A 22,771-nucleotide genomic window follows, 5' to 3' on the forward strand; every position below is an offset into this window, starting at 1 on the left:
CAGCAGCCCGTATAATTAGGCAGCTCGACAGACAAGACTAAAATGGTTTAAAGCTGCAGTGTTGTGTAATCGGATACCATGTTTTAGGCTTGACAATGCTATATAAAGCTTTTTGCGCAAGAGTTGTACATGATGTGAGCCTTGCCTGGCTATAAGTGTCCCCTGGTAAGACGGCCACTAGGCTCTTAGTGTGCCTGTAATGGTTGTCTTGGCGTGCCTGCTCCTGTCGCTCTACTCTTGCTTAAATGTAATTAGAATCCTTGAAAAATCTTGTAATTAAGCTAATTGCAAACATGTTGTTAAGGTGAAGCAATGGTTGGTTAGACGCGAGGCTTCTCACAGGGAGAGGGAAGTGTACGGGCGTCACCGCTGACGGGTGGTGGGACAGACAGACAGACAGACAGATGGAGACACGGAACTAACCAGGATGGAGAGGCAGGCAAGATAGACCAAACTAAGGATTATCTTGAGATGATTTCGGGACTTTTTTAGTGTCCCCGCGGCCCGGTCCTCGACCAGGCCTCCACCCCCCAGGAAGCAGCCCGTGACAGCTGACTAACACCCAGGTACCTATTTTAATGCTAGGTAACAGGGGCATAGGGTGAAAGAAACTCTGCCCATTGTTTCTCGCCGGCGCCTGGGATCGAACCCAGGATCACAAGTCCAGCGTGCTGTCCGCTCGGCCGACCGGCTCCGTGTAAGGTAACTAACGTAGGGTGACTAACCTCATACCACCAGTGTCCATCTGATAGGTTAATCAGTCCACTCAGATAATTCTGATCAACACCAGTTTGCATTCATGTGTGTAGCAGTATCTTGTATTTGTTTAGTAAAGTGTGTTTTTGTTGTCTTTGCAGGGTCGAAGCAGCACGGAGGATATGGCCGTCGATGAGGATGTGAGTAGCCAGTAGCGGGTTCCTTTTTTTTTTTTTTTTTTTTTTTTTTAAGATATATACAAGAGTTGTTACATTCTTGAAGAGCCACTAGTACGCGTAGCGTTTCGGGCAGGTCCTTAATCCTATGGTCCCTGGAATACGATCCCCTGCCGCGAAGAATCGTTGTTACAACCAAGTACACATTTTACTGTTGCGTTAAACAGAGGCTACAGTTAAGGATTTGCGCCCAGTAAATCCTCCCCGGCCAGGATACGAACCCATGACAGCGCTCGCGGAACGCCAGGCGAGTGTCTTACCACTACACCACGGAGACTGTCAATCAATTGTTCCGTAATATCAGCTTAGCACACGAAGAACTTGGATAACACGATAGAACAACACGTTCTTTATGTTCTTGACAATGGTCACTACAGGAGCAGACGACTGCTGCCTCCTGTTGCCAGGCTGAAAGATCTCCCTTCCAGGGTAATTTTTACCCATTTTCCCCTGAACACGACCCGCAAATTTGTTTACAACCAGATCCCCAATTACTGCTGGATGAGCAGAGGGCAGTAATTAGGGATTGGCGCCCAATCAATCCTCCCTGCTCATGACTCAAACACAGACGACATAGATGTTATACCGTTGTCTATTAACAGGTATCAACTGTTGTGATCTTATAAGTCTTAAGTGGGGCAGATCCTGTAGTACAGAGGTCTACGCTGTAACGGGTGTGTAGCCTGGACACACTGGCTACTGTAGTAGGTAGCCTGGACACTCTGGCTACTGTAGCAGTTAGACAACCCGTCCCCACCCTAACGTGTCCACAGCGCCCAGGGGCCAGATTCACGAAAGCACTTACGCAACCTCTTACGAACGTGTACATCTTTCCTCAATCTTTGACGGTTTTGTTTACATTTATTAAACCATTTACAAGCATGAAAACTTCCCATTCAACTGTTGTTATTGTTATAAACAGCCTCCTGGTGCTTCGGAGCTCATTAACTATTTAATAATTGTAAACAAAGCCGCCAAAGATTGAGAAAAGATGTACAGGTTCGTAAGTGTTTGCGTAAGTTGTTTCGTGAATCTGGCCCCAGGGCTGTGGCAATCTACCGTTTGAATTCCTAGAGTTGAGGGGCTGTTGATGGTGGAATCCAAAATGATTGAGACGATGGAGTGTGTTGTGGAAGTTGAAGTCAACATAGTGGCGTCGAAGCTATATATCGGTGGGAATGTGTGTTTGTTGGTGTGTGGAAGCCAATATTGGTGGGACGAGGAAGGTAATCTTCGTCTGACGACGTCACCTTTGGATCACATACTCTAGGAGCCTCGGGGCTATTTAATGAAGCGTTTCCGTCCATCCTGGACCCTTGGCACCTTTGGACTGTCACCCTTTCGGCCCGTCTAGGGCACTCACCACGTTAGGTGCCTGATATGGCTTCAGGAGGGACCGAAACGTGGTCAGTGTTGTTCGTGTGGCGCTTAATGACTCAATCTAGAAAAGCAGTAACAGTATCCTTCACTATGTTGTTGTTAAAGATTCGCTACCTGGAACATAAAGTTCCAAGTAGCACGGGGTATGGTGAGCCCGTAGGCCTTTTAGCCAGCCGTGTCCGCTCGTCTAATCGAATTCCCAAGACAATTCTTCCGCGCCTGGTCGGCGCCTCACAGCATTCCCAAGGTGTAATTACCTAAGCCTGTCACCCACGATCCTGGGAATTAAGTGCCACGAGGTCTGGGTTTTAAGTGCCACGAGGTCTGGGTTTTAAGTGCCACGAGGTCTGGGTTTTAAGTGCCACGAGGTCTGGGTTTTAAGTGCCACGAGGTCGGGGTTTTAAGTGCCCCGAGGTCTGGGTTTTAAGTGCCACGAGGTCTGGATTGGTGGAATATGGAAGCTGAGAGGTTAGGAAAGGTGGGGGAAGAGACCATTTCAAGTCGATAATGTGGATACCTACATTGTGTAGCTTCCGGGGATCAACAGCCCCGCGGCCCGGTTTCTGACCAGGCCTCCTGGTTGGTCGTCTGGTCTACCAGGCTGTTGCAGATGTGGCATACACGGATTTCGCAAAGGCTTTCGATAAATGTGACCATGGAGGGCGCCTGACAGCTGGGTGGACAGCGCTTCGGATTCGTAGTCCTGAGGTTCCGGGTTCGATCCCCGGTGGAGGCGGAGACAAAGGGGCAAAATGTTTCTTTCATCCTAATGCCCCTGTTACCTAGCAGTAAATAGGTTCCTGGGACTTAGACAGCTGCTACGGGCTGCTTCCTGGGGGGGGGGGGTAACAAAAAGGAGGCCTGGTCGAGGACCGGGGCGCGGGGACGCTAAGCCCCGAAATCATCTCAAGATAACCTCAAGATAGAGTGATAGCACACAAAATGAGGTAAATGGGAATAGGTGGTAAAGTATGACGCTGGATACTCAGTTTCCTGTCGAACAGAACACAAAGAGTAACAGTCAATCGCACAAAATCTAGTCCGAGCGCAGTTAAAAGCTCTGTACCTCAGGGTACAGTCCTTGCACCACTGCTTTTCCTTATTCTCATATCAGATATAGACTCAAATATAAGTCTCAGCTTCGTATCATCCTTTGTAAATGACACAAAAATCAGCATGAAAATTACCTTTTTTGGAGACATTGAAAAACTACAAGCACATATTAATTAATTTTTCGATTGGGCAGCAGAAAATAACATGATTTTAACAGTGATAAATTCCATGTACTCAGGGACGGTAAAAATGAGGATCTTAAACATAATACAGGGTACAAAACAAAATTAAATCTGCCCATAGTAGGAAATCAACATGTCAAGGATTTGGTAATAATGATGTCTGACGACCTAACGTTTAGGGAGCATAACCAAGCAAATATTGCGTCAGCCAGAAAAATGATGGATTACGAGACCTTTCAAATCCAGGGATCCCATCACAGTGGTTGTACTCTTCAAGTCACTTGTGTTGTCCCGTCTTGAGTACTGCTCAGTACTCACTTCTCCCTTCAGAGCAGGAGAGATTGCTGAAATAGAGGGAATACATAGAACATATACGGCACACACAGACGCGATAAAGCACCTAAATTATTGGAATCGTCTGAAACTCTCCAATTGTAGTCACTAGAAAGGAGACGAGAGAGATACCAAATAATATACACCTGGAAGATACTGGAGGGCCAAGTACCAAATCTACACAGTAAAATAACAACGTACTGGAGTGAACGATATGGAAGAAAATGCAGAATAGAACCAGTGAAGAGCAGAGGTGCCATAGGCACAATCAGAGAACACTGTATAAACATCAGAGGTCCGCGGTTGTTCAACATCCTCCCAGCGAGTATTAGAAATAAACAAAGAAATATTGCCGGAACAATCGTGGACATCTTCAAGAGGAACCTAGATTGTTTCCTTCAAGGAGTGCCGGACCAACCGGGCTGTGGTGGGTATGTGGGCCTGCGGGCCGCTCCAAGCAACAGCCTGGTGGACCAAACTCTCACACGTCGCGCCTGGCCTCGGGCCGGGCTTGGGGAGTAGAAGAACTCCCAGAACCCCATCAACCAGGTACCAAGCACCGCCGGGAACCTAATTTTAGCGCTCTCGCCAGTTAACCACTAGGTACACTTGATGCTGGTGTAGGTGAGTACAAGCGGGTGTAGGATGGTTATCATACCCTTAAACAAGTGTTGAATGTTGCAGCAATTATCGTATTGATCAGTGCGGCTGCGAGCGTGAAAGTGGGGAGGGGGAACGTGTTGGTCCAGTGGGGGGGGGGGGGGGGGGTCCTGAGGCCTGGTTGTGAATGAATGGAGGAGTAAGAGGGGGGGAGGGGGTGTGGGTGTATGGCATTGTGTAGTGGTTGGAGAAATATCAGTACAGCCGGCCCCCGCCACAGCCGGCCCCCGCCAACAAAGCCGCCCAGCTGTTTATGAATTAAAAACCCAACCACTTGGGCTGGACGGTAGAGCAAAGTCTAGCGTCATGCAGGTCAACGTTCAATCCCCGACCGTCCACAAGTGGTTGGGCACCATTCCTTTGCCCCCGTCCCATCCCAAATCCTTATCCTGACCCCTTCCCAGTGCTATATAGTCGTAATGGCTTGGCGCTTTCCCCTGATAATTCCTTGCTTATGAATGAAAATCATTTTACACATAAGTCAAAACGTTTGAGCATATCTCTTAAGTGTGCTCCTTCGCTCACCTTCTTCAAAGATTAAAACTAACGGAACGTAAACACCTCTTCCATTCATGCTGGAAAAGGTGTTGTGGTAACGGTTGTGAAGGACTGGTGGATGAGCAGTGAATGTATAACACACACACACACACACACACACACACACACACACACACACACACACACACACACACACACACACACACACACACACACACACACACACACATACACACACATACACACACATACACACACACACACACACACACACACACACCCACCCACCCACCTACCTATAAAGTGCCGTAATACTTAAGCCTTGCTCCTCCACAGTCCACACATCCTGCAGGTATTAGACAGGAGAGTACGTAAGTAATTAACAAAAGAAGATGCCAAGCCCCGAGAGACGTATCATCAGAGCAGGTTCCTCTCACACCCCCACACTACTGACATGGGGTGTCGGCGTGTGTCGGGGTGTCGGCGTGTGTCGGGGTGTCGGCGTGTCGGGGCGTGTGTCGGGGTGTCGGCGTTTGGGGGTGTCGGGGTGTCAGAGGGTGAGAGGCTAGAGGGCCATATTAGTCCAAGAGGACAGCTCCCCGGAAGAGGTGCGACGTCCTCCTCCTCTTTCAGTCAGCCCCTAACACCACCTCTAACCAACTGTTAACACGGAGGTGACGAATACCTTGCCAACACCTTTTACAAGAACATTGGATACACTTTGGATAAGAAACGCATTAGTGTAAACAATAGTAACGAACTCGTTGTGAATAGTTGATATTCTTATCGCAGCAACAGCTGGAGAAGGGCAATAGGTTTATAACATTTTGTCAACAATTATAATCTTTGCAACGTGGATTTTGGTGAAATCATCGTGCTTAAGAAAGTCCACCGGCCCATGTGCCCATTACAGCCGGTTGATCCAGCACTTCCGGATGTGAATTAAGATTTCAGGAAATTTGGTTTGCAGTAAACTGAGGGTAAACCTTGAAGGAAGTGCATCGGAACTTTGTGTAACAAGTGGCATTCCCCAGTGGTCGGTTGTTAGGCCATTGTTATTCCTGGTTTTTGATGACTGGGTTGAACAGTCTGGTTGACGAGGTCAACCAGGAAGCCTATTCAGAGACCGGGCCGCTGGGACTGACGGGTTCCTGGAACCTTGAGGAACCACCTCAAGTTATGTTTTAATAATAAACTATTATTAATACTCTCATGTCCTTTAGATAATATTAAATTCTTGTTATGTCTGTTTCATTTCAAGATTAAAATCAACTGTACTTCTTTCGTAAAATAGATTATATATCTTGGTATTATAAGTGAAACATTAACTGTGAGATATGGTGACAACTGTGTACAAGGGCGCCTGACAGCTGAGTGGACAGCGCTTCGGGTTCGTAGTCCTGAGGTTCCGGGTTCGATCCCCGGTGGAGGCGGAGACAGCAACCCGTTCTCGCAAATTCGTAAAGTCAATATTGACTTATTAACTACGTGCATAGGTGATATACTAAACATAATAGATACCCTTAAAAAGATTCATAGAAAACACCGACCTTACCTAACCTTGTTAGTATCTTAAGATAAGCATCTTATTGCTTCGTAATTACAATTATTACTTAACCTATACCTATTATAGGTTAGGTAATAATTGTAATTACGAAGCAATAAGATGCTTATCTTAAGATACTAACAAGGTTAGGTAAGGTCGGTGTTTTCTATGAATCTTTTTAAGGGTATCTATTATGTTAAGTATGTCACCTATGCACATATTTAATAAGTCAATATTGACTTATTAAATTTGCAAAACAAATGGGCAAAAAGTTAAACAAATGGGCAAAAAGTTTCTTTCACGCTGATGCCCCTGTTACCTAGCAGTAAATAGGTACCTGGGAGTTAGATAGCTGCTACGGGCTGCTTCCTGGGGGTGTGTAACAAAAAGGAGGCCTGGTCGAGGACCGGGCCTCGGGAACGCTAAGCCCCGAAATCACCTCAAGAAGGTTGTAGAATAGTACGTCCTTAATTAACACCCATGTAAAGAGCCAGAACTCAACCCCCCCCCCCCCGCAAACACAACTAGGTGAGTACTGAAGGGTGACTGGTTCAAGGTCACCTAACCTCTGGTGCAGGTGTAGGGACCCACAGCCTCGAAGAAGAAAATAAGGAGTACTCAGAGAAGACCTTGTGGATTCTCACTGAACACTATTATCATTGTATATTTTCAGCCCCATCTTGGTTCATGGGCACAAATTTTGTTGTAGTCCCTTTTTTGTAATACAAGAGCGATCGTTGTTACTTTTAAAATTATATGAAGGTAGATTAGCGTCTTGTATTACTATATTTATGGTTTGACTCGAGTTGAGCGGAATAACGAAGTTTCTCCTTCAATGTTGGTCAAAGAAAATAGGTAAGACGCATCAGAGGTCTGGGCGACAGAAAATGGAAGCGGAAACTATAGAAAAAATACTGAAGGTTGTAATTTAGGAGACAAGTTGGTCTTCATTTTATCTACTTTCATTCAACTATCCTCATTAAAAAAATAATTTCAAAATAATTATGCTAGCCAAGCTTTATTTCTAGTAACAATAAAACGTTGGGGCAAGCACCTCATCGAAGTTGGGTGAAATATGTTCCGTTATCTTCAATATAAATGGCGCCAGATTACACGGACTTGGCTCCAACAAACCTGGGGCCAGATTCACGAAAGCACTTACGAACGTGTACATCTTTTCTCAATGTTTGACGGCTTTGGTTACATTTATTAAACAGTTTACAAGCATGAAAACTTGCCAATCAACTGTTGTTATTGTTATAAACAGCCTCCTGGTGCTTCGTAGCTCATTAACTGTTTAATAATTGTAAACAAAGTCGCCAAAGATTGAGAAAAGATGTACAGGTTCGTAAGTGCTGTCGTGAATGTGGCCCCTGAGCGGTGAGCTTAGCTCTAGTCTTGCCCAAGGACGAGCACCCCGGCCCAAGGACGGGCACCCCGGCCCAAGGACGAGCACCCCGGCCCAAGGACGAGCACCCCGGCCCAAGGACGAGCACCCCGGCCCAAGGACGAGCACCCCGGCCCAAGGACGAGCACCCCGGCCCAAGGACGAGCACCCCGGCCCCTACACTTGTCACAACGCCACACAAATAGAATAATTATAATGTACTATATTGTCCTAATTTAAGCGAGGACCGACGAATAGAAAACGACCCTGCCTCAAGATTTATAGTACATCATATTTTAGCCGTTGGGGTACTATTGGAGGGAAGAGGCGAGTCGATTAGTGCACACCTGGGCCTGCAGGTCACTCCCAGGCCTGCAGGTCACTCTTGGGCCTGCAGGTCACTCCCAGGCCTGCAGGTCACTCCCAGGCCTGCAGGTCACTCTTGGGCCTGCAGGTCACTCTTGGGCCTGCAGGTCACTCTTGGGCCTGCAGGTCACTCTTGGGCCTGCAGGTCACTCTTGGGCCTGCAGGTCACTCTTGGGCCTGCAGGTCACTCTTGGGCCTGCAGGTCACTCCCGGGCCTGCAGGTCACTCCCAGGCCTGCAGGTCACTCTTGGGGCTGCAGGTCACTCTTGGGCCTGCAGGTCACTCCCAGGCCTGCAGGTCACTCTTGGGCCTGCAGGTCACTCTTGGGCCTGCAGGTCACTCCCGGGCCTGCAGGTCACTCCCAGGCCTGCAGGTCACTCTTGGGGCTGCAGGTCACTCTTGGGCCTGCAGGTCACTCCCAGGCCTGCAGGTCACTCTTGGGCCTGCAGGTCACTCTCGAGGGTCTAATACTTAAGTGGCTTTATAGAATTTCCTTTAATGTGAACATTTTAATAATTAGTTGATACTTAAAGCGTACTTTAATGTTCAATTATTTTAGTGATTAAAGTGTTGTTCCTGTGGTTTACCTGCACTCAGGTTCGAGAGGTGTACTCGTAGGAGAGGAGTACTTGGAGAGCCTCGTGATCTTGGAGGAGTTATGTTAGACTGCCTTAACAATGGTGGTAGTTGTTGTTATAGATTCAGCTACTCGGAACAAGTTCCAAGTAGCACGGGCTATGGTGAGCCCGTGGTGGACTTACCTGGCACAGGAGCGGGGTTGAATGTTTAACAATGGTAGTTGGTAAGCGCTATATATAGAGCCCTTGCCTGAGTAGCCAGTAATGTGGAGGTCAGTGAAGGACAAGGTGTTCCAAAGGTACAGTAGACTACTGCAGAGTAACCACGACCACCGATAATGTCATCATAAGGTTACTTGGCTACTACATCTTGTCATTGTAATATATTCTTTGTTTTAGACCATTGACAACGGTGCCGCCGAGGTCATAACTGTGACTGGAGAGAAGTGACTGTGCTCACTATACATACAGTTTACCATTACTGTCTCAAGATCCCCAGGATCAACGTCCCTGCGGCCCACTCTCCGAGTAGGACCTCCTGGTTGGTGATCTGGTCAACCAGGCTCTTCGAAGCGGTTGCTCGCAGCCTGATGTACGAGTCTGCTTGATCATGTACCATTTGAAGGATAAGCACAATATCTACACAGACTTGTGAAACGTCATGTTAAACGTGCATTAAAGATAATACATCGCAAGTGATTTACATACTTCTTAAGGATCCCGGTAATACAGTTATTAACCCTGTCGTAGCTCAGTGGATTAAGGCAGTGTCTGGGATGCTCCCGGACGCAGGTTCGAATCCTCGTCACGGCCCTTGTGGATTTGTTCACCACTGGACCATTATCTAACACTTGGGGCCCGCCCAGTGGGTCAGCCCGAGGCTTAGGGCCCGCCCAGTGGGCCAGCCCGAGGCTTAGGGCCCGCCCAGTGGGCCAGCCCGAGGCTTAGGGCCCGCCCAGTGGGCCAGCCCGAGGCATAGGGCCCGCCCAGTGGGCCAGCCCGAGGCTTAGGGCCCGCCCAGTGGGCCAGCCCGAGGCTTAGGGCCCGCGCAGGAATTTCCCTGCAAAAAAAAAGACCCGGAAGGGAGGGACCTCGATATAAGCCTAACATCTCGTGTATATATGAACTGTTTGCCTCTCCCCCGACAGAATGAATTATTAAATTGCTGTTCCGGTAACTTCTTAGTTACCCGTACAAGTATAGTTTAACTCCATTTTCTGTGGTGCGCACATGTGGTATCGTTTTCTGTGGGCACACTAGGATAGACTAGTTGAATTTGGATAGTGTTGTCATAACAGTTGTATACAATACAATTATTTCAGCTTGAATTAACTTATTGATTTGTCTTAAGCTTAAGAATCAGTTTAAATAGTGTGGAGGCGATTCCTGTGTGTCAGATGGTAAGGCAGTTTACGGGCTCACCATAGCCCGTGCTACTTGGAACTTTTCTTCCGAGTAGCGAATCTTAACAACAACGTCAGATGGTGTCAAGCGAGAGGCTGTGCACTGTACCCCACACGCGTGACCAAGCAGGTTCTAGCTCCTGGACCCTCGTCCCTCGTGAACCCATAACTTGAATAAACTCTTAAGTCATCAACCGGGGAAATTCGGAGACATTTTTCAAGTAATTTCCGCCATTAAGATTAATGTCACAGGTTTTCTTAAATATGTGACCTTTTAATCCCAGAATCAGCTTAAATCTGAGGAAAGGATTTGGTAAATCCATTGTGGTTATTAAGTATTGTGTGAACTTTATAAGCCTGGGACACAGGTGGGCCCAGTGCTCGGTTACGCTCGGAAATCAGTAATTACCTAAGTGTAGTTACAGGATGAGAGCTACGCTCGTGGTGTCCCGTCTTCCCAGTACTCTTAGTCGTATAACGCTTTGAAAGTTTTGTGACATGGACTTGTGAATTGAAATTGAAATAAGTTTATTGAGGTAAAATACACACAAAAGGATGAGGTAGCTCAAGCTATTCTCACCCCGTTCAGTACATCGAGTTAATACATATACACACATCTCAAACAATAAACATATTACCGAACATTCTGAGAGATATACATATACATTTCCTCCTTCACAAGTAGTATGGTATCAGACGTACACACAAATACTTTTATGACCTAGGTTTACTGTATACACAATTTGCAAGAGATGGACTTGTCAGTCACTACTAAATGAGTCACTTGTGTACTAAAGTGGTTGTTTAATAGAACTACACGGACGAATATGTTAGTTTGGGTATATAAACTCCGGGGTGAGCTTCGGCTCACATGCACGAGGTCCAGGGTTCGAGTCTCCTAGTGCCCTGGTGCAACCCGTCCTCGACTCAAGTCCATTACATTCAGCGGTCGACCCCACAGACGCATTCATAATTTTTTACATGCTGTTCATTCAAAACAGGAATTTTCTCAAGTATAAATTAATATTATAATATATTAGCATGTTGTGTATATATAAGCATAGGATAGGTTAGGTTAGGTGTTTAGGCTCTGTTGGCGATTATTTGTATTTGTAGTACGTGGGTGAAGCATTTATAGCGTTGTGGTTCGAACAAAATTCGTCAGTGAAGCACTTGTTCCGGAAGTGTTCGAACGTCAGCAGTTGTGAGTCGTGTGTAAACCGCTTTTCATTCATAAACAGGGGGTTTGGCGGGTGCATGGAATCACTTTTGGATCTTTGTTTGGAGGACGGGCTGACAAATCCACAAGGGCCGTGACGAGGATTCGAACCTGCATCCGGGAGCATCCCAGACACTGCCTTAATCGACTGAGCTACGACAGGGTTAAAACGGTTGTTTTAACCCCAGCTGTTTATGAATGAAAAACGGTTTACACACGACTCTCCAACCCGTCTTCGACTCGAGTCCATTCCATCCAGCGGTCGACCCCCACAGACGCATTCATAAATGTTTAAATGCTGTTCATTGAAAACGGGACTTTTCTCAAATATGAATTAACATTATGATATATTAGTATATTGTGCATATATAGTCTTAGGTTAGGTTAGGTGTTTAGGTTCTGTTGGTGGTTATTTGTATTTGTAGTACGTGGGTGAAGCATTTACAGCGTTGTGGTTCGAGCAAAATTCGTCAGTGAAGCACTTGTTCCGGAAGTGTTCGAACGCAATCAGTTGTAAGTCGTGTGTAAACAGTTTTTTATTCATAAAGAGGGGGTTTGGCGGGTGGATGGAATCACTTTTGGGTCTTTGTTTAGAGGACGGGCTGCGACTCTCAACTGCTGATGTTCGAACACTTCCGGAACAAGTGCTTCACTGATGAATTGTGTTCGAACCACAACGCTGTAAATGCTTCACCCACGTACTACAAATATAAACAGTCGCCATCCAAACCTAAACACCTAAGCTAACCTAACTTATGCCTATATATGCACAATATGCTAATATATTATAATATTAATTTATATTTGAGAAAATTTCCGTTTTGAATGAACAGCATGTAAAAATTTATGGATGCGTCTGTGGGGTCGACCGCTGGATGGAATGGACGAGGACGGGTTGCAGGTGACTGGAATATTAGTTGGGTTGAGGGTCACATTGTTGTCTAAATATCCTGAGTGTGTCAGTGTGGTTATACATGTTAATTAAAGTGTTGTTTCTCCTTGCAGGTGAGTAGGAGGCGAGAGGGGCTAAGGTAGAGTAGTGGTCAATGTTTACACAGTATTATGTAGCCATAGTTACCCGGCAGCAGATTCACAGCATCGCTCCTGTGCCAGGTAAGTCCACTACGGGCTCACCATAGCCCGTGCTACTTGGAACTTGTTCCGAGTAGATATATCTATAACAACCACCACCCGGCAGCACTTGTGTGGTTGGGTTAGGGTGTGTATAGATGGTCGCTGGGGGCCGAGGACGGCTACACCGCGCCAACCCTCACTCGGCTGTATTATACAACTGGCTCGGTTGTATTATCCTGCACGTGATCTGCCAACTTGAAGCACGATACAGTCTGATACAATCGAGGAGTGCTGAGAGGTGGGCGCGGACCTTCCACCTGGTCCTTGCCAGCCAATACTAGACCACCGGACCTGCTGCATTTTATCATTGATGTACATCACGTTTGAGTGAGTTGTTGTGTGTTCACATTACGGTAGTGTGTTGTGGGGGGGGGGTTGATGAGTGCCTTTATACGGTACTTGTCTATCAGTACTTGCCTATGAGTGACTACGGGTGGTGAGAGGATTTGGGAGTTCCTGGTCAGGGTGCTGAAGCAAGGGGGGGGGGGGAGGGGATCTGGCGCTTGAAACCTATTGGTCACGGGCCTCTGCTCGTCAACCAATCTGAGTGTTGCTATGGCTCTTGCTAAAAAGTATTTGAACCTGTTCAAAAAGCTACCGGAAGTGCATTAAACATGTTTCCTAACTCATGTGAGGATTATGAGGATCATCCAGCCCATGTGAGGATCACCCAGCCCATGTGAGGATCACCCAGCCCATGTAAGGATCACCCAGCCCATGTGAGGATCATCCAGCCCATGTAAGGATCACCCAGCCCATGTGAGGATCACCCAGCCCATGTGAGGATCACCCAGCCCGTGTGAGGATGGCCCAAATACTGATTGCTCGGGCCTGACTAAATTTGAATATTGCATATGCAGGAAAATATGAATACATATTTTTTGTAGCGATAGTTCAACGCTGATTCGTGCAATCATATATTTATGAAACAAATATTAAATGTACTCCTGCGCCCGTTTTTACCTCCATTTTTGAATAAATTCAACTTTCAGTTCCATTCTGTTGTTAGCTCTTGGACCCCGCCTCTCTAACCGTCGGTTGTCTAATGTACCCGTCCCCGACCTGTTTTGCTCTATCATGTCTACTACATATATTTATCTCACACACGCACACACACAGGCGCCGGCGGCCGAGCGGACAGCACGCTGGTCACGTGATCCTGTGGTCCCGGGTTCGATCCTGGGCGCCGGCGAGAAACGATGGGCAGTTTCTTTCACCCTATGCCCCTGTTACCTAGCAGTAAATAGGTACCTGGGAGTTAGTCAGTTGTCACGGGCTGCTTCCTGGGGGGGAGGGGAATAGTAGTAGTAGTAGAAACAGTTGATTGACAGTTGACAGGCGGGCCGAAAGAGCAGAGCTCACCCCCTGCAAGCACAATTTAGGGAATGCACTCGCTCTCTCTCACTGACTCAGGCAAAAGTGACAGGAAAGGTACTCAGTTGATAAGGGAGTACCTGAGCAACAGAAGACAGCGAGTTATCGTGAGGGGTGAGGTCTCAGAGTGGCGAGATGTCACTAGTGGACTTCCGCAGGATTCAATTCTTGGACCTATCCTGTTTCTCATATATGTAAACGCTCTTCCAGAGATAATAGACTGATTCCAGTAAACTTATGACGTAGATGCGAGAATTATGAGGAGGATTCAGAGGCTAGAAGGTACCCCGGGACAAACTGAAGGAATGGTCCAACAAATGGCTGCTAGAGTTTAACTCTAGTAAATGTAAAGTACTGAAGCTTGGAAGAGGGAGCTAGACACCAGCAGCTTTCAATGCTACTAGTGTCTACTCTTATTTCCTGTTGGTCTTGTCCTCTCCAATAGTTTGGTGAAACTGGCCGTACACTGAACAACAGACTTAAGGAGCACGAAAGAAGTGTTAAGTCTCCAGACACAATGTTCTTTCTTGTGTCATGTTAGGTACTATAATTATCCTGTAGATTATAGGATTATTATTGTTCTTGTAAAATAATCTTTGCTGCCTGTTCTGTACAGAGACGCCGTCTTGTTGACTGGGCAGCAACATACCCAACATGACGCTGAGTCCTGGCTTTGTTGCTGTTGGACATGCTCGTCCAGTTCTTAACAAGCGTAACCTGACAAGCTTTGGCCCTTACTCCTTATTCTTATCTTTATTATTCTTACATTTTCCTGTTATTCTTGCATTCAGCCTATTCTTATCTTATTCTTACACTCGTCCTATTCTTACTTTATTCTTATTTTCATTCTATTCTTATTATTCTCTTACCTGCTCCTCACCTTTCTTCTCACTGTACTACCTTATGTATTTGGCTGTCCCTTCCTCTCTCCTGTCACACGACCCGATGATGGTCCACGATGGACCGAAACGTCGACGTCATGTCTTCACTCTGATGCCGGGTTGGTCTACTAAATGATTATATCTTCCATGATACGAACAGAGAGAAGGCTCCTGGGGCTTGTATCACACACACAACCTTTCTACTGAAGATGTTATTAAATGGATATCATTCTCTCTCTCTCTCTCTCTCTCTCTCTCTCTCTCTCTCTCTCTCTCTCTCTCTCTCTCTCTCTCTCTCTTTTCATCTCTTCATCTCTCTCTCTCTCTCTTTTCATCTCTCTCTCTCTCTCTCTCTCTCTCTCTTTTCATCTCTTCATCTCTCTCTCTCTCTCTCTCTCTCTCTCTCTCTTTTCATCTCTTCATCTCTCTCTCTCTCTCTCTCTTTTCATCTCTTCATCTCTCTCTCTCTCTCTCTCTTTTCATCTCTTCATCTCTCTCTCTCTCTCTCTCTCTCTCTCTCTCTCTCTCTCTCTCTCTCTCTCTCTCTCTCTCTCTCTCTCTCTCTCTCTCTCTCTCTCTCCATCTCTTCCTCTCTCTCTCTTCCTCTCTCCCCCCCTCTCCCCCTTCCCCGCCAGTAACACTGTACCAAGCCTACATAATAGAGTAGCAGCCTCGGGGTGTTCCATTGTGCGCTAAAGGGAAATCCTCTTTAGTATTTCGCAAAAAATATACAAACTTATTTCCGTCTTGTTCAGTTCACTTCCTGTTTGTCGAGGCTGCTCTTGTGACACCCAAGTGAGGCAGGTGTTGACTCTCTGGGGGAGCGTTGTCGAGGCTGCTCTTGTGACACCCAAGTGAGGCAGGTGTTGACTCTCTGGGGGAGCGTTGTCGAGGCTGCTCTTGTGACACCCAAGTGAGGCAGGTGTTGACTCTCTGGGGGAGCGTTGTCGAGGCTGCTCTTGTGACACCCAAGTGAGGCAGGTGTTGACTCTCTGGGGGAGCGTTGTCGAGGCTGCTCTTGTGACACCCAAGTGAGGCAGGTGTTGACTCTCTGGGGGAGCGTTGTCGAGGCTGCTCTTGTGACACCCAAGTGAGGCAGGTGTTGACTCTCTGGGGGAGCGTTGTCGAGGCTGCTCTTGTGACACCCAAGTGAGGCAGGTGTTGACTCTCTGTGGGAGCGTTGTCGAGGCTGCTCTTGTGACACCCAAGTGAGGCAGGTGTTGACTCTCTGTGGGAGCGTTGTCGTGTTGGTGGGTCCCGTGGTTATCTTGAGGTTATCTTGAGGTTATCTTGGGGCTTAGCGTCCCCGCGGCCCGGTCCTCGACCAGGCCTCCTTTTTGTTACACACACCCCGCAGTAAGAGCAGCCCGTAGTAGCTGTCTAACTCCCAGGTACCTGTTTACTGCTAGGTAACAGGGGCATCAGGGTGACAGAAACTGCCCATTTGTTTCCGCCTCCGCCGGGGATCGAACCCGGAACGTCAGGACTATGAATCCGAAGCGCTGTCCACACAGCTGTCAGGTCCCCAAAATGTGTGGTGTTGGTTTATGGTAGTATGGTGAGTATGGTAGTGGTATTTCACGGTCCGTATGGTGGTGTGATGGTAGTGAAGGAGTACTTAGTGGCATTAACCTGGTTGTAATTCATGTGTCAAGCTGCTAGCAGCCGAGTCTAACAGCCTGCTTGACCAGGCCACCAACCAGGAGGCCTGGTCAAGAACCGGCCCGCGAGGACGTTGACCCTCGAAACTAACGCAAGGTAAACCCAAGGCAAGGTAAGGTGTTGCATGTTTTGTTTGTTAAATATGATTTAAAGTCTTGTTTTTAGAGTGGTTGGTTTTGGTGCATGTTTGTGTTTATGGTATGATGCGTGCGTGGATGATTGCGTGCGTCGCGTGCGTGGATGATTGCGTGCGTCGCGTGCGTGGCTGTGGGTGGGCGATCATGCGAACACCGGGTACAATAGCCAGCTTGGGGCCCGACATATCCAAGATTATCCAAGGTAATCTGTCTTCAGTTATCACGCACTCGTTTAAGACTTGGCGCCAGCATTGTGAGCTATCTTTAGTCTGCGGGACCAGACGACCCGTCGACGCCCCGCCGCTGGCTGCTGGCACACTGCGCTCTGTTGGTTATAACGTGACCTTCAGTCTCGGTGCTTGCAAACCACTTGCGAAACATCTACATCTTGACTTAATCATGCCGGGTTTGTTTACACTGATTTAACGCTTGAGTTTGGAAACTTCACAGAGCCGTGTCCCCAGTGTGGCATAAACTGTGTTGGGAGAGCATATCTGGAGCATATTCCAGGTATGCTCCAGAGACGTTGATGCAGGATAACCCTAGGATCTGTTGACTGATAGTACCGAAGGTGTGAACATTATTATGAAGGTATTGAATGATTAGTTTATATTAGTACCTGAACAATGTTGACATCGTCAGACATTGATGTTGAGACACTCAGACAGACGGTCAACACGTCGTAGCTTCTCCAGCTTGTGGTTTGGTCATCACCTTCTAGGGGAATGACTTAGAAGGTCATACCTGGTTGATACCTGGTTGATGGGGTTCTGGGAGTTCTTCTACTCCCCAAGCCCGGCCCGAGGCCAGGCTCGACTTGTGAGTCATGTAAACTTATGTAAGTTTATCTGGCTACAAATATACTAAGCAGCAGTATATGAATACAATGTGTGTGTGTGTCTGTGTACGACCTCTCATACAATGGTTAATATGTCAACAAAGCCGCCATGGTTAAGGGAAGATAAACAGGTTTGACAGGTTGCGGAATTGTTTGATAAATGCTTGTTCTGGCCGCTGTATACAACCAGTTTGCACAGTGACAATCTTGAGGTTATCTGGAGATGATTTCGGGGCTTTTTAGTGTCCCCGCGGCCCGGTCCTCGACCAGGCCTCCACCCCCAGGAAGCAGCCCGTGACAGCTGACTAACACCCAGGTACCTATTTTACTGCTAGGTAACAGGGGCATAGGGTGAAAGAAACTGCCCATTGTTTCTCGCCGGCGCCTGGGATCGAACCCAGGACCACAGGATCACAAGTACAGTGTGCTGTCCGCTCGGCCGACCGGCTCCCCTGCCGGACAACCCTGCAGTTTCCACTCCAGTTTCCATCGGAAGCGTGTGAACTGTGCTTAGCTTGGCTCTCTGTGCACTTAGCTTAGAACTGTGCACAGCTTAGCTCTCAGCTTAGTCCTCGGCTTAACTAGCACACTCAAGCCCATTTCCATTAGTTATAAGCGTACATTTTCAATTGTTGTTTTTCTAGTTGTTTTTTCGAACGTACAACTCAGGTTGTTGGTAGAGCTTTCTAGGTCTTGGTTGGTGAGTACTAGTTTGTACCTGGGTCAGTGCTGGGGTGATTGTACCAGGGTCAGTGCTGGGGTGATTGTACCAGGGTCAGTGCTGGGGTGGTTGTACCAGGGTCAGTGCTGGGGTGGTTGTACCTGGGTCAGTGCTGGGGTGATTGTACCAGGGTCAGTGCTGGGGTGGTTGTACCAGGGTCAGTGCTGGGGTGATTGTACCTGGGTCAGTGCTGGGGTGATTGTACCAAGGTCAGTGCTGGGGTGATTGTACCAGGGTCAGTGCTGGGGTGATTGTACCAGGGTCAGTGCTGGGGTGATTGTACCAGGGTAAGTGCTGGGGTGATTGTACCAGGGTCAGTGCTGGGGTGATTGTACCAGGGTCAGTGCTGGGGTGATTGTACCAGGGTCAGTGCTGGGGTGATTGTACCAGGGTCAGTGCTGGGGTGATTGTACCAGGGTCAGTGCTGGGGTGATTGTACCAGGGTCAGTGCTGGGGTGATTGTACCTGGGTCAGTGCTGGGGTGATTGTACCAGGGTCAGTGCTGGGGTGATTGTACCAGGGTCAGTGCTGGGGTGATTGTACCAGGGTCAGTGCTAGGGTGATTGTACCAGGGTAAGTGCTGGGGTGATTGTACCAGGGTAAGTGCTGGGGTGATTGTACCAGGGTCAGTGCTGGGGTGGTTGTACCAGGGTCAGTGCTGGGGTGATTGTACCAGGGTCAGTGCTGGGGTGATTGTACCAGGGTAAGTGCTGGGGTGATTGTACCTGGGGTAAGTGCTGGGGTGATTGTACCTGGGGTAAGTGCTGGGGTGATTGCACCTGGGGTAAGTGCTGGGGTGATTGTACCTGGGGTAAGTGCTGGGGTGATTGTACCTAGGGTAAGTGCTGGGGTGGTTGACATTGATGTAGTGATTGGTGGTCCCATGGCGGCCGACCTTGTTGGCTTCCGGCCCTGTGATTACCTCCACATTGTTGGGTCGTTTGTGTAGAGCTGTGAAGGTCGCCCTTGTGGTGGGGGGGGGGGGGGGGTGGCGGGTCTGAAGATACCACCAGCGGCCTTTTATATAGCTTTTAAAACTACAGCAACTTGAACTTAACAAGAACGGTAAGTTATTGTCTCAGGTCCTTCTCAAATTAGGGGGGCTGTTAGGTAGTTTTTGTCCATGTGCGTAATCGTATACTTATTGACGTAATGGACACTTAGATAGTATAATTTGGTACTATTCACTTATTAGTCTGGAAAAAATAATGTTTAAACCGAACTTAAATATTCCTAGGCCTCTTATAGCTCACATGTGTACTATATTAGGCCTCAGATGGCGTGTAATAGGCCTGGGGTGGTTAGGTTAGGTTATATTAGCAACGTGTACAAACCTCTTCCGGTTTGTCCAAATTCAATAGTACCAAATTCTATTTTTCTAATGGTCCATTATGTCAGTATATGTACTGTGGTCGACAGGGTTACTGTAAGTTCTCTGTGAACAGGACGACGGTCTGTTCTAACCTGTGTGTGTGTTCTCACCTAGTTGTGCTTGCGGGGGTTGAGCTCTGGCTCTTTGGTCCCGGCTCTCAACCGTCAATCAACTGGTGTACAGGTTCCTGAGCCTACTGGGCTCTATCATATCTACACTTGAAACTGTGTATGGAGTCAGCCTCCACCACATCACTGCCTAATGCATTCCACCTGTTAACTACTCTGACACTGAAAAAGTTCTTTCTAATGTCTCTGTGGCTCATTTGGGTACTCAGTTTCCACCTGTGTCCCCTTGTTCGCATACCAACAGTGTTAAACAGTTTATCCTTATCTACCCGGGCGATTCCCCTGAGAATTTTGTAGGTAGTGATCATGTCTTCCCTTACTCTTCTGTCTTCCAGTGTCCTGCGGTGCATTTCCCGCAGCCTTTCCTCGTAACTCATGCCTCTTAGTTCTGGGACTAGCATAGTGGCATACCTCTGAACGTTTTCCAGCTTCGTCTTGTGCTTGACAAGGTACGGGCTCCATGCTGGGGCCGCATACTCCAGGATTGGTCTTACATATGTGGTATACAAGGCTCTGAATGATTCCTTACACAGGTTCCTGAAGGTTGTTCTGATGTTAGCCAGCCTCGCACACGCCGCAGACGTAATACTTTTTATGTGGGCTTCAGGAGACAGGTTTGGTGTCTTGACTACAGTCCGGTCACTGTTGTACAGGACCCCTCCGGTCACTGTTGTACAGGACCCCGCCGGTCACTTGTACAGGACCCCGCAAGTCACTGTTGTACAGGACCCCGCCGGTCACTGTTGTACAGGACCCCTCCGGTCACTGTTGTACAGGACCCCGCCGGTCACTGTTGTACAGGACCCCGCCGGTCACTGTTGTACAGGACCCCGCCGGTCACTGTTGTACAGGACCCCGCAAGTCACTGTTGTACAGGACCCCGCCGGTCACTGTTGTACAGGACCCCTCCGGTCACTGTTGTACAGGACCCCGCCGGTCACTGTTGTGCAGGACCCCGCCGGTCACTGTTGTACAGGACCCCGCAAGTCACTGTTGTACAGGTCCCCTCCCGTCACTGTTGTACAGGTCCCCTCCCGTCACTGTTGAACAGGACCCCTCCGGTCATCTGTTGTACAGGACCCCTCCCGTCACTGTTGCACAGGACCCCTCCCGTCACTGTTGTACAGGACCCCTCCGGTCACTGTTGCACAGGACCCCTCCCGTCACTGTTGCACAGGACCCCTCCCGTCACTGTTGCACAGGACCCCTCCCGTCACTGTTGCACAGGACCCCTCCCGTCACTGTTGCACAGGACCCCTCCCGTCACTGTTGCACAGGACCCCTCCCGTCACTGTTGTACAGGACCCCTCCCGTCACTGTTGTACAGGACCCCTCCCGTCACTGTTGTACAGGACCCCTCCCGTCACTGTTGCACAGGACCCCTCCGGTCACTGTTGTACAGGACCCCTCCCCTCACTGTTGCACAGGACCCCTCCGGTCACTGTTGTACAGGACCCCTCCCGTCACTGTTGCACAGGACCCCTCCGGTCACTGTTGTACAGGACCCCTCCCGTCACTGTTGCACAGGACCCCTCCCGTCACTGTTGTACAGGACCCCTCCCGTCACTGTTGCACAGGACCCCTCCCGTCACTGTTGTACAGGACCCCTCCCGTCACTGTTGCACAGGACCCCTCCCGTCACTGTTGTACAGGACCCCTCCCGTCACTGTTGTACAGGACCCCTCCCGTCACTGTTGTACAGGACCCCTCCGGTCACTGTTGTACAGGACCCCTCCCGTCACTGTTGCACAGGACCCCTCCCGTCTCTGTTGCACAGGACCCCTCCGGTCACTGTTGTACAGGACCCCTCCCGTCACTGTTGTACAGGACCCCTCCGGTCACTGTTGTACAGGACCCCTCCCGTCACTGTTGCACAGGACCCCTCCCGTCACTGTTGTACAGGACCCCTCCCGTCACTGCTGAACTAGGTGTTGCCAGGCAACTTCCGGTAGGCTGTCAGCTTTAATGGTCACGAAGCTGGAGCTGTAATTCCTCTTTATTGGTTTGGAGACACGAGTGTGGGCGTGGCGGGGGGGGGGGGGGGAGGGGGGGGTGTAGGAGGGGGGTGTGGGGTGTAGGAGGGGGGTGTGGGGTGTAGGAGGGGGGTGTGGGGTGTAGGAGGGGTGTGTGGGGTATAGGAGGGGGGTGTGTGGGGTGTAGGAGGGGTGTGTGGGGTGTAGGAGGGGGGGGTGTGGGGTGTAGGAGGGGTGTGTGGGGTGTAGGAGGGGGGGGTGTGGGGTGTAGGAGGGGGGTGTGGGGTGTAGGAGGGGGGTGTGTGGGGTGTAGGAGGGGTGTGTGGGGTGTAGGAGGGGGGTGTGTGAGGTGTAGGAGGGGGGGGTGTGGGGTGTAGGAGGGGTGTGTGGTGTGTAGGAGGGGGGGGGGGTGTGGGGGGTAGGAGGGGGTGTGGTGGATGAGATGAGATGTGTGGTGGTGGGGGGTGGTTGAGGGGGGGGGGTGCTCCCCATCTTGGGCAACAGCCCCAGCAAAAGTGGTTAGCTGTTTGGATTGGTTGGTTGTTTGGATTTACGTGGTGTATGTGGATGTGTGGATGAACTAGTACTTGTGGTCTGACTAGGTCGAGGACCGGGCCGCGGAGACGCTAAGCCCCGAAATCATCTCAAGGTGCCGTGTCGTTCTGGTTCTTGCATGTGCTGTATAGAATTTTTTCATGACTGTGACAACAAAATCAATTTACATTTCAGATGTCACGCTATAACCAACGCTGCCAACCCAACTGGATTTTGAAGTAGCCGTAGACAGCATGCCCGTGCACCAGGCCCTCATTCCTGAAAATGTATATTCGTAAAGAATAATACCAAAAAACTGGCCCTGAACATTTGGAGAGGCAGGCCAGATAATGGTGTTATCCTTGACTAACATAAAACATCAGAGGTCGCGCCACCTCACGAAGGAATTAGTAAAGCAGACTCAAAAAAATTATAGACCGATAGCACTAACATCACACATCACAAACATCTTTGAACGAA

The 22,771-nt window shown here is 48.8% G+C and overlaps 1 protein-coding gene across 1 annotated transcript in view; it reads left to right on the forward strand.

Annotated features, from left to right (window-relative positions):
- S6kII (Ribosomal protein S6 kinase II) overlaps positions 1-22,771 on the forward strand; it is a 267,682-nt gene that overhangs the window by 19,098 nt on the left and 225,813 nt on the right. Inside the window, exon 2 of the mRNA XM_069334420.1 lies at positions 858-896. Coding sequence (XP_069190521.1) covers positions 858-896 — 39 coding nt within the window. The remainder of the gene's footprint in view (positions 1-857; positions 897-22,771) is intronic.

The sequence above is a fragment of the Procambarus clarkii genome, chromosome 31, assembly GCF_040958095.1.
Source record: "Procambarus clarkii isolate CNS0578487 chromosome 31, FALCON_Pclarkii_2.0, whole genome shotgun sequence".
In the NCBI taxonomy this organism is placed as follows: domain Eukaryota; kingdom Metazoa; phylum Arthropoda; class Malacostraca; order Decapoda; family Cambaridae; genus Procambarus; species Procambarus clarkii.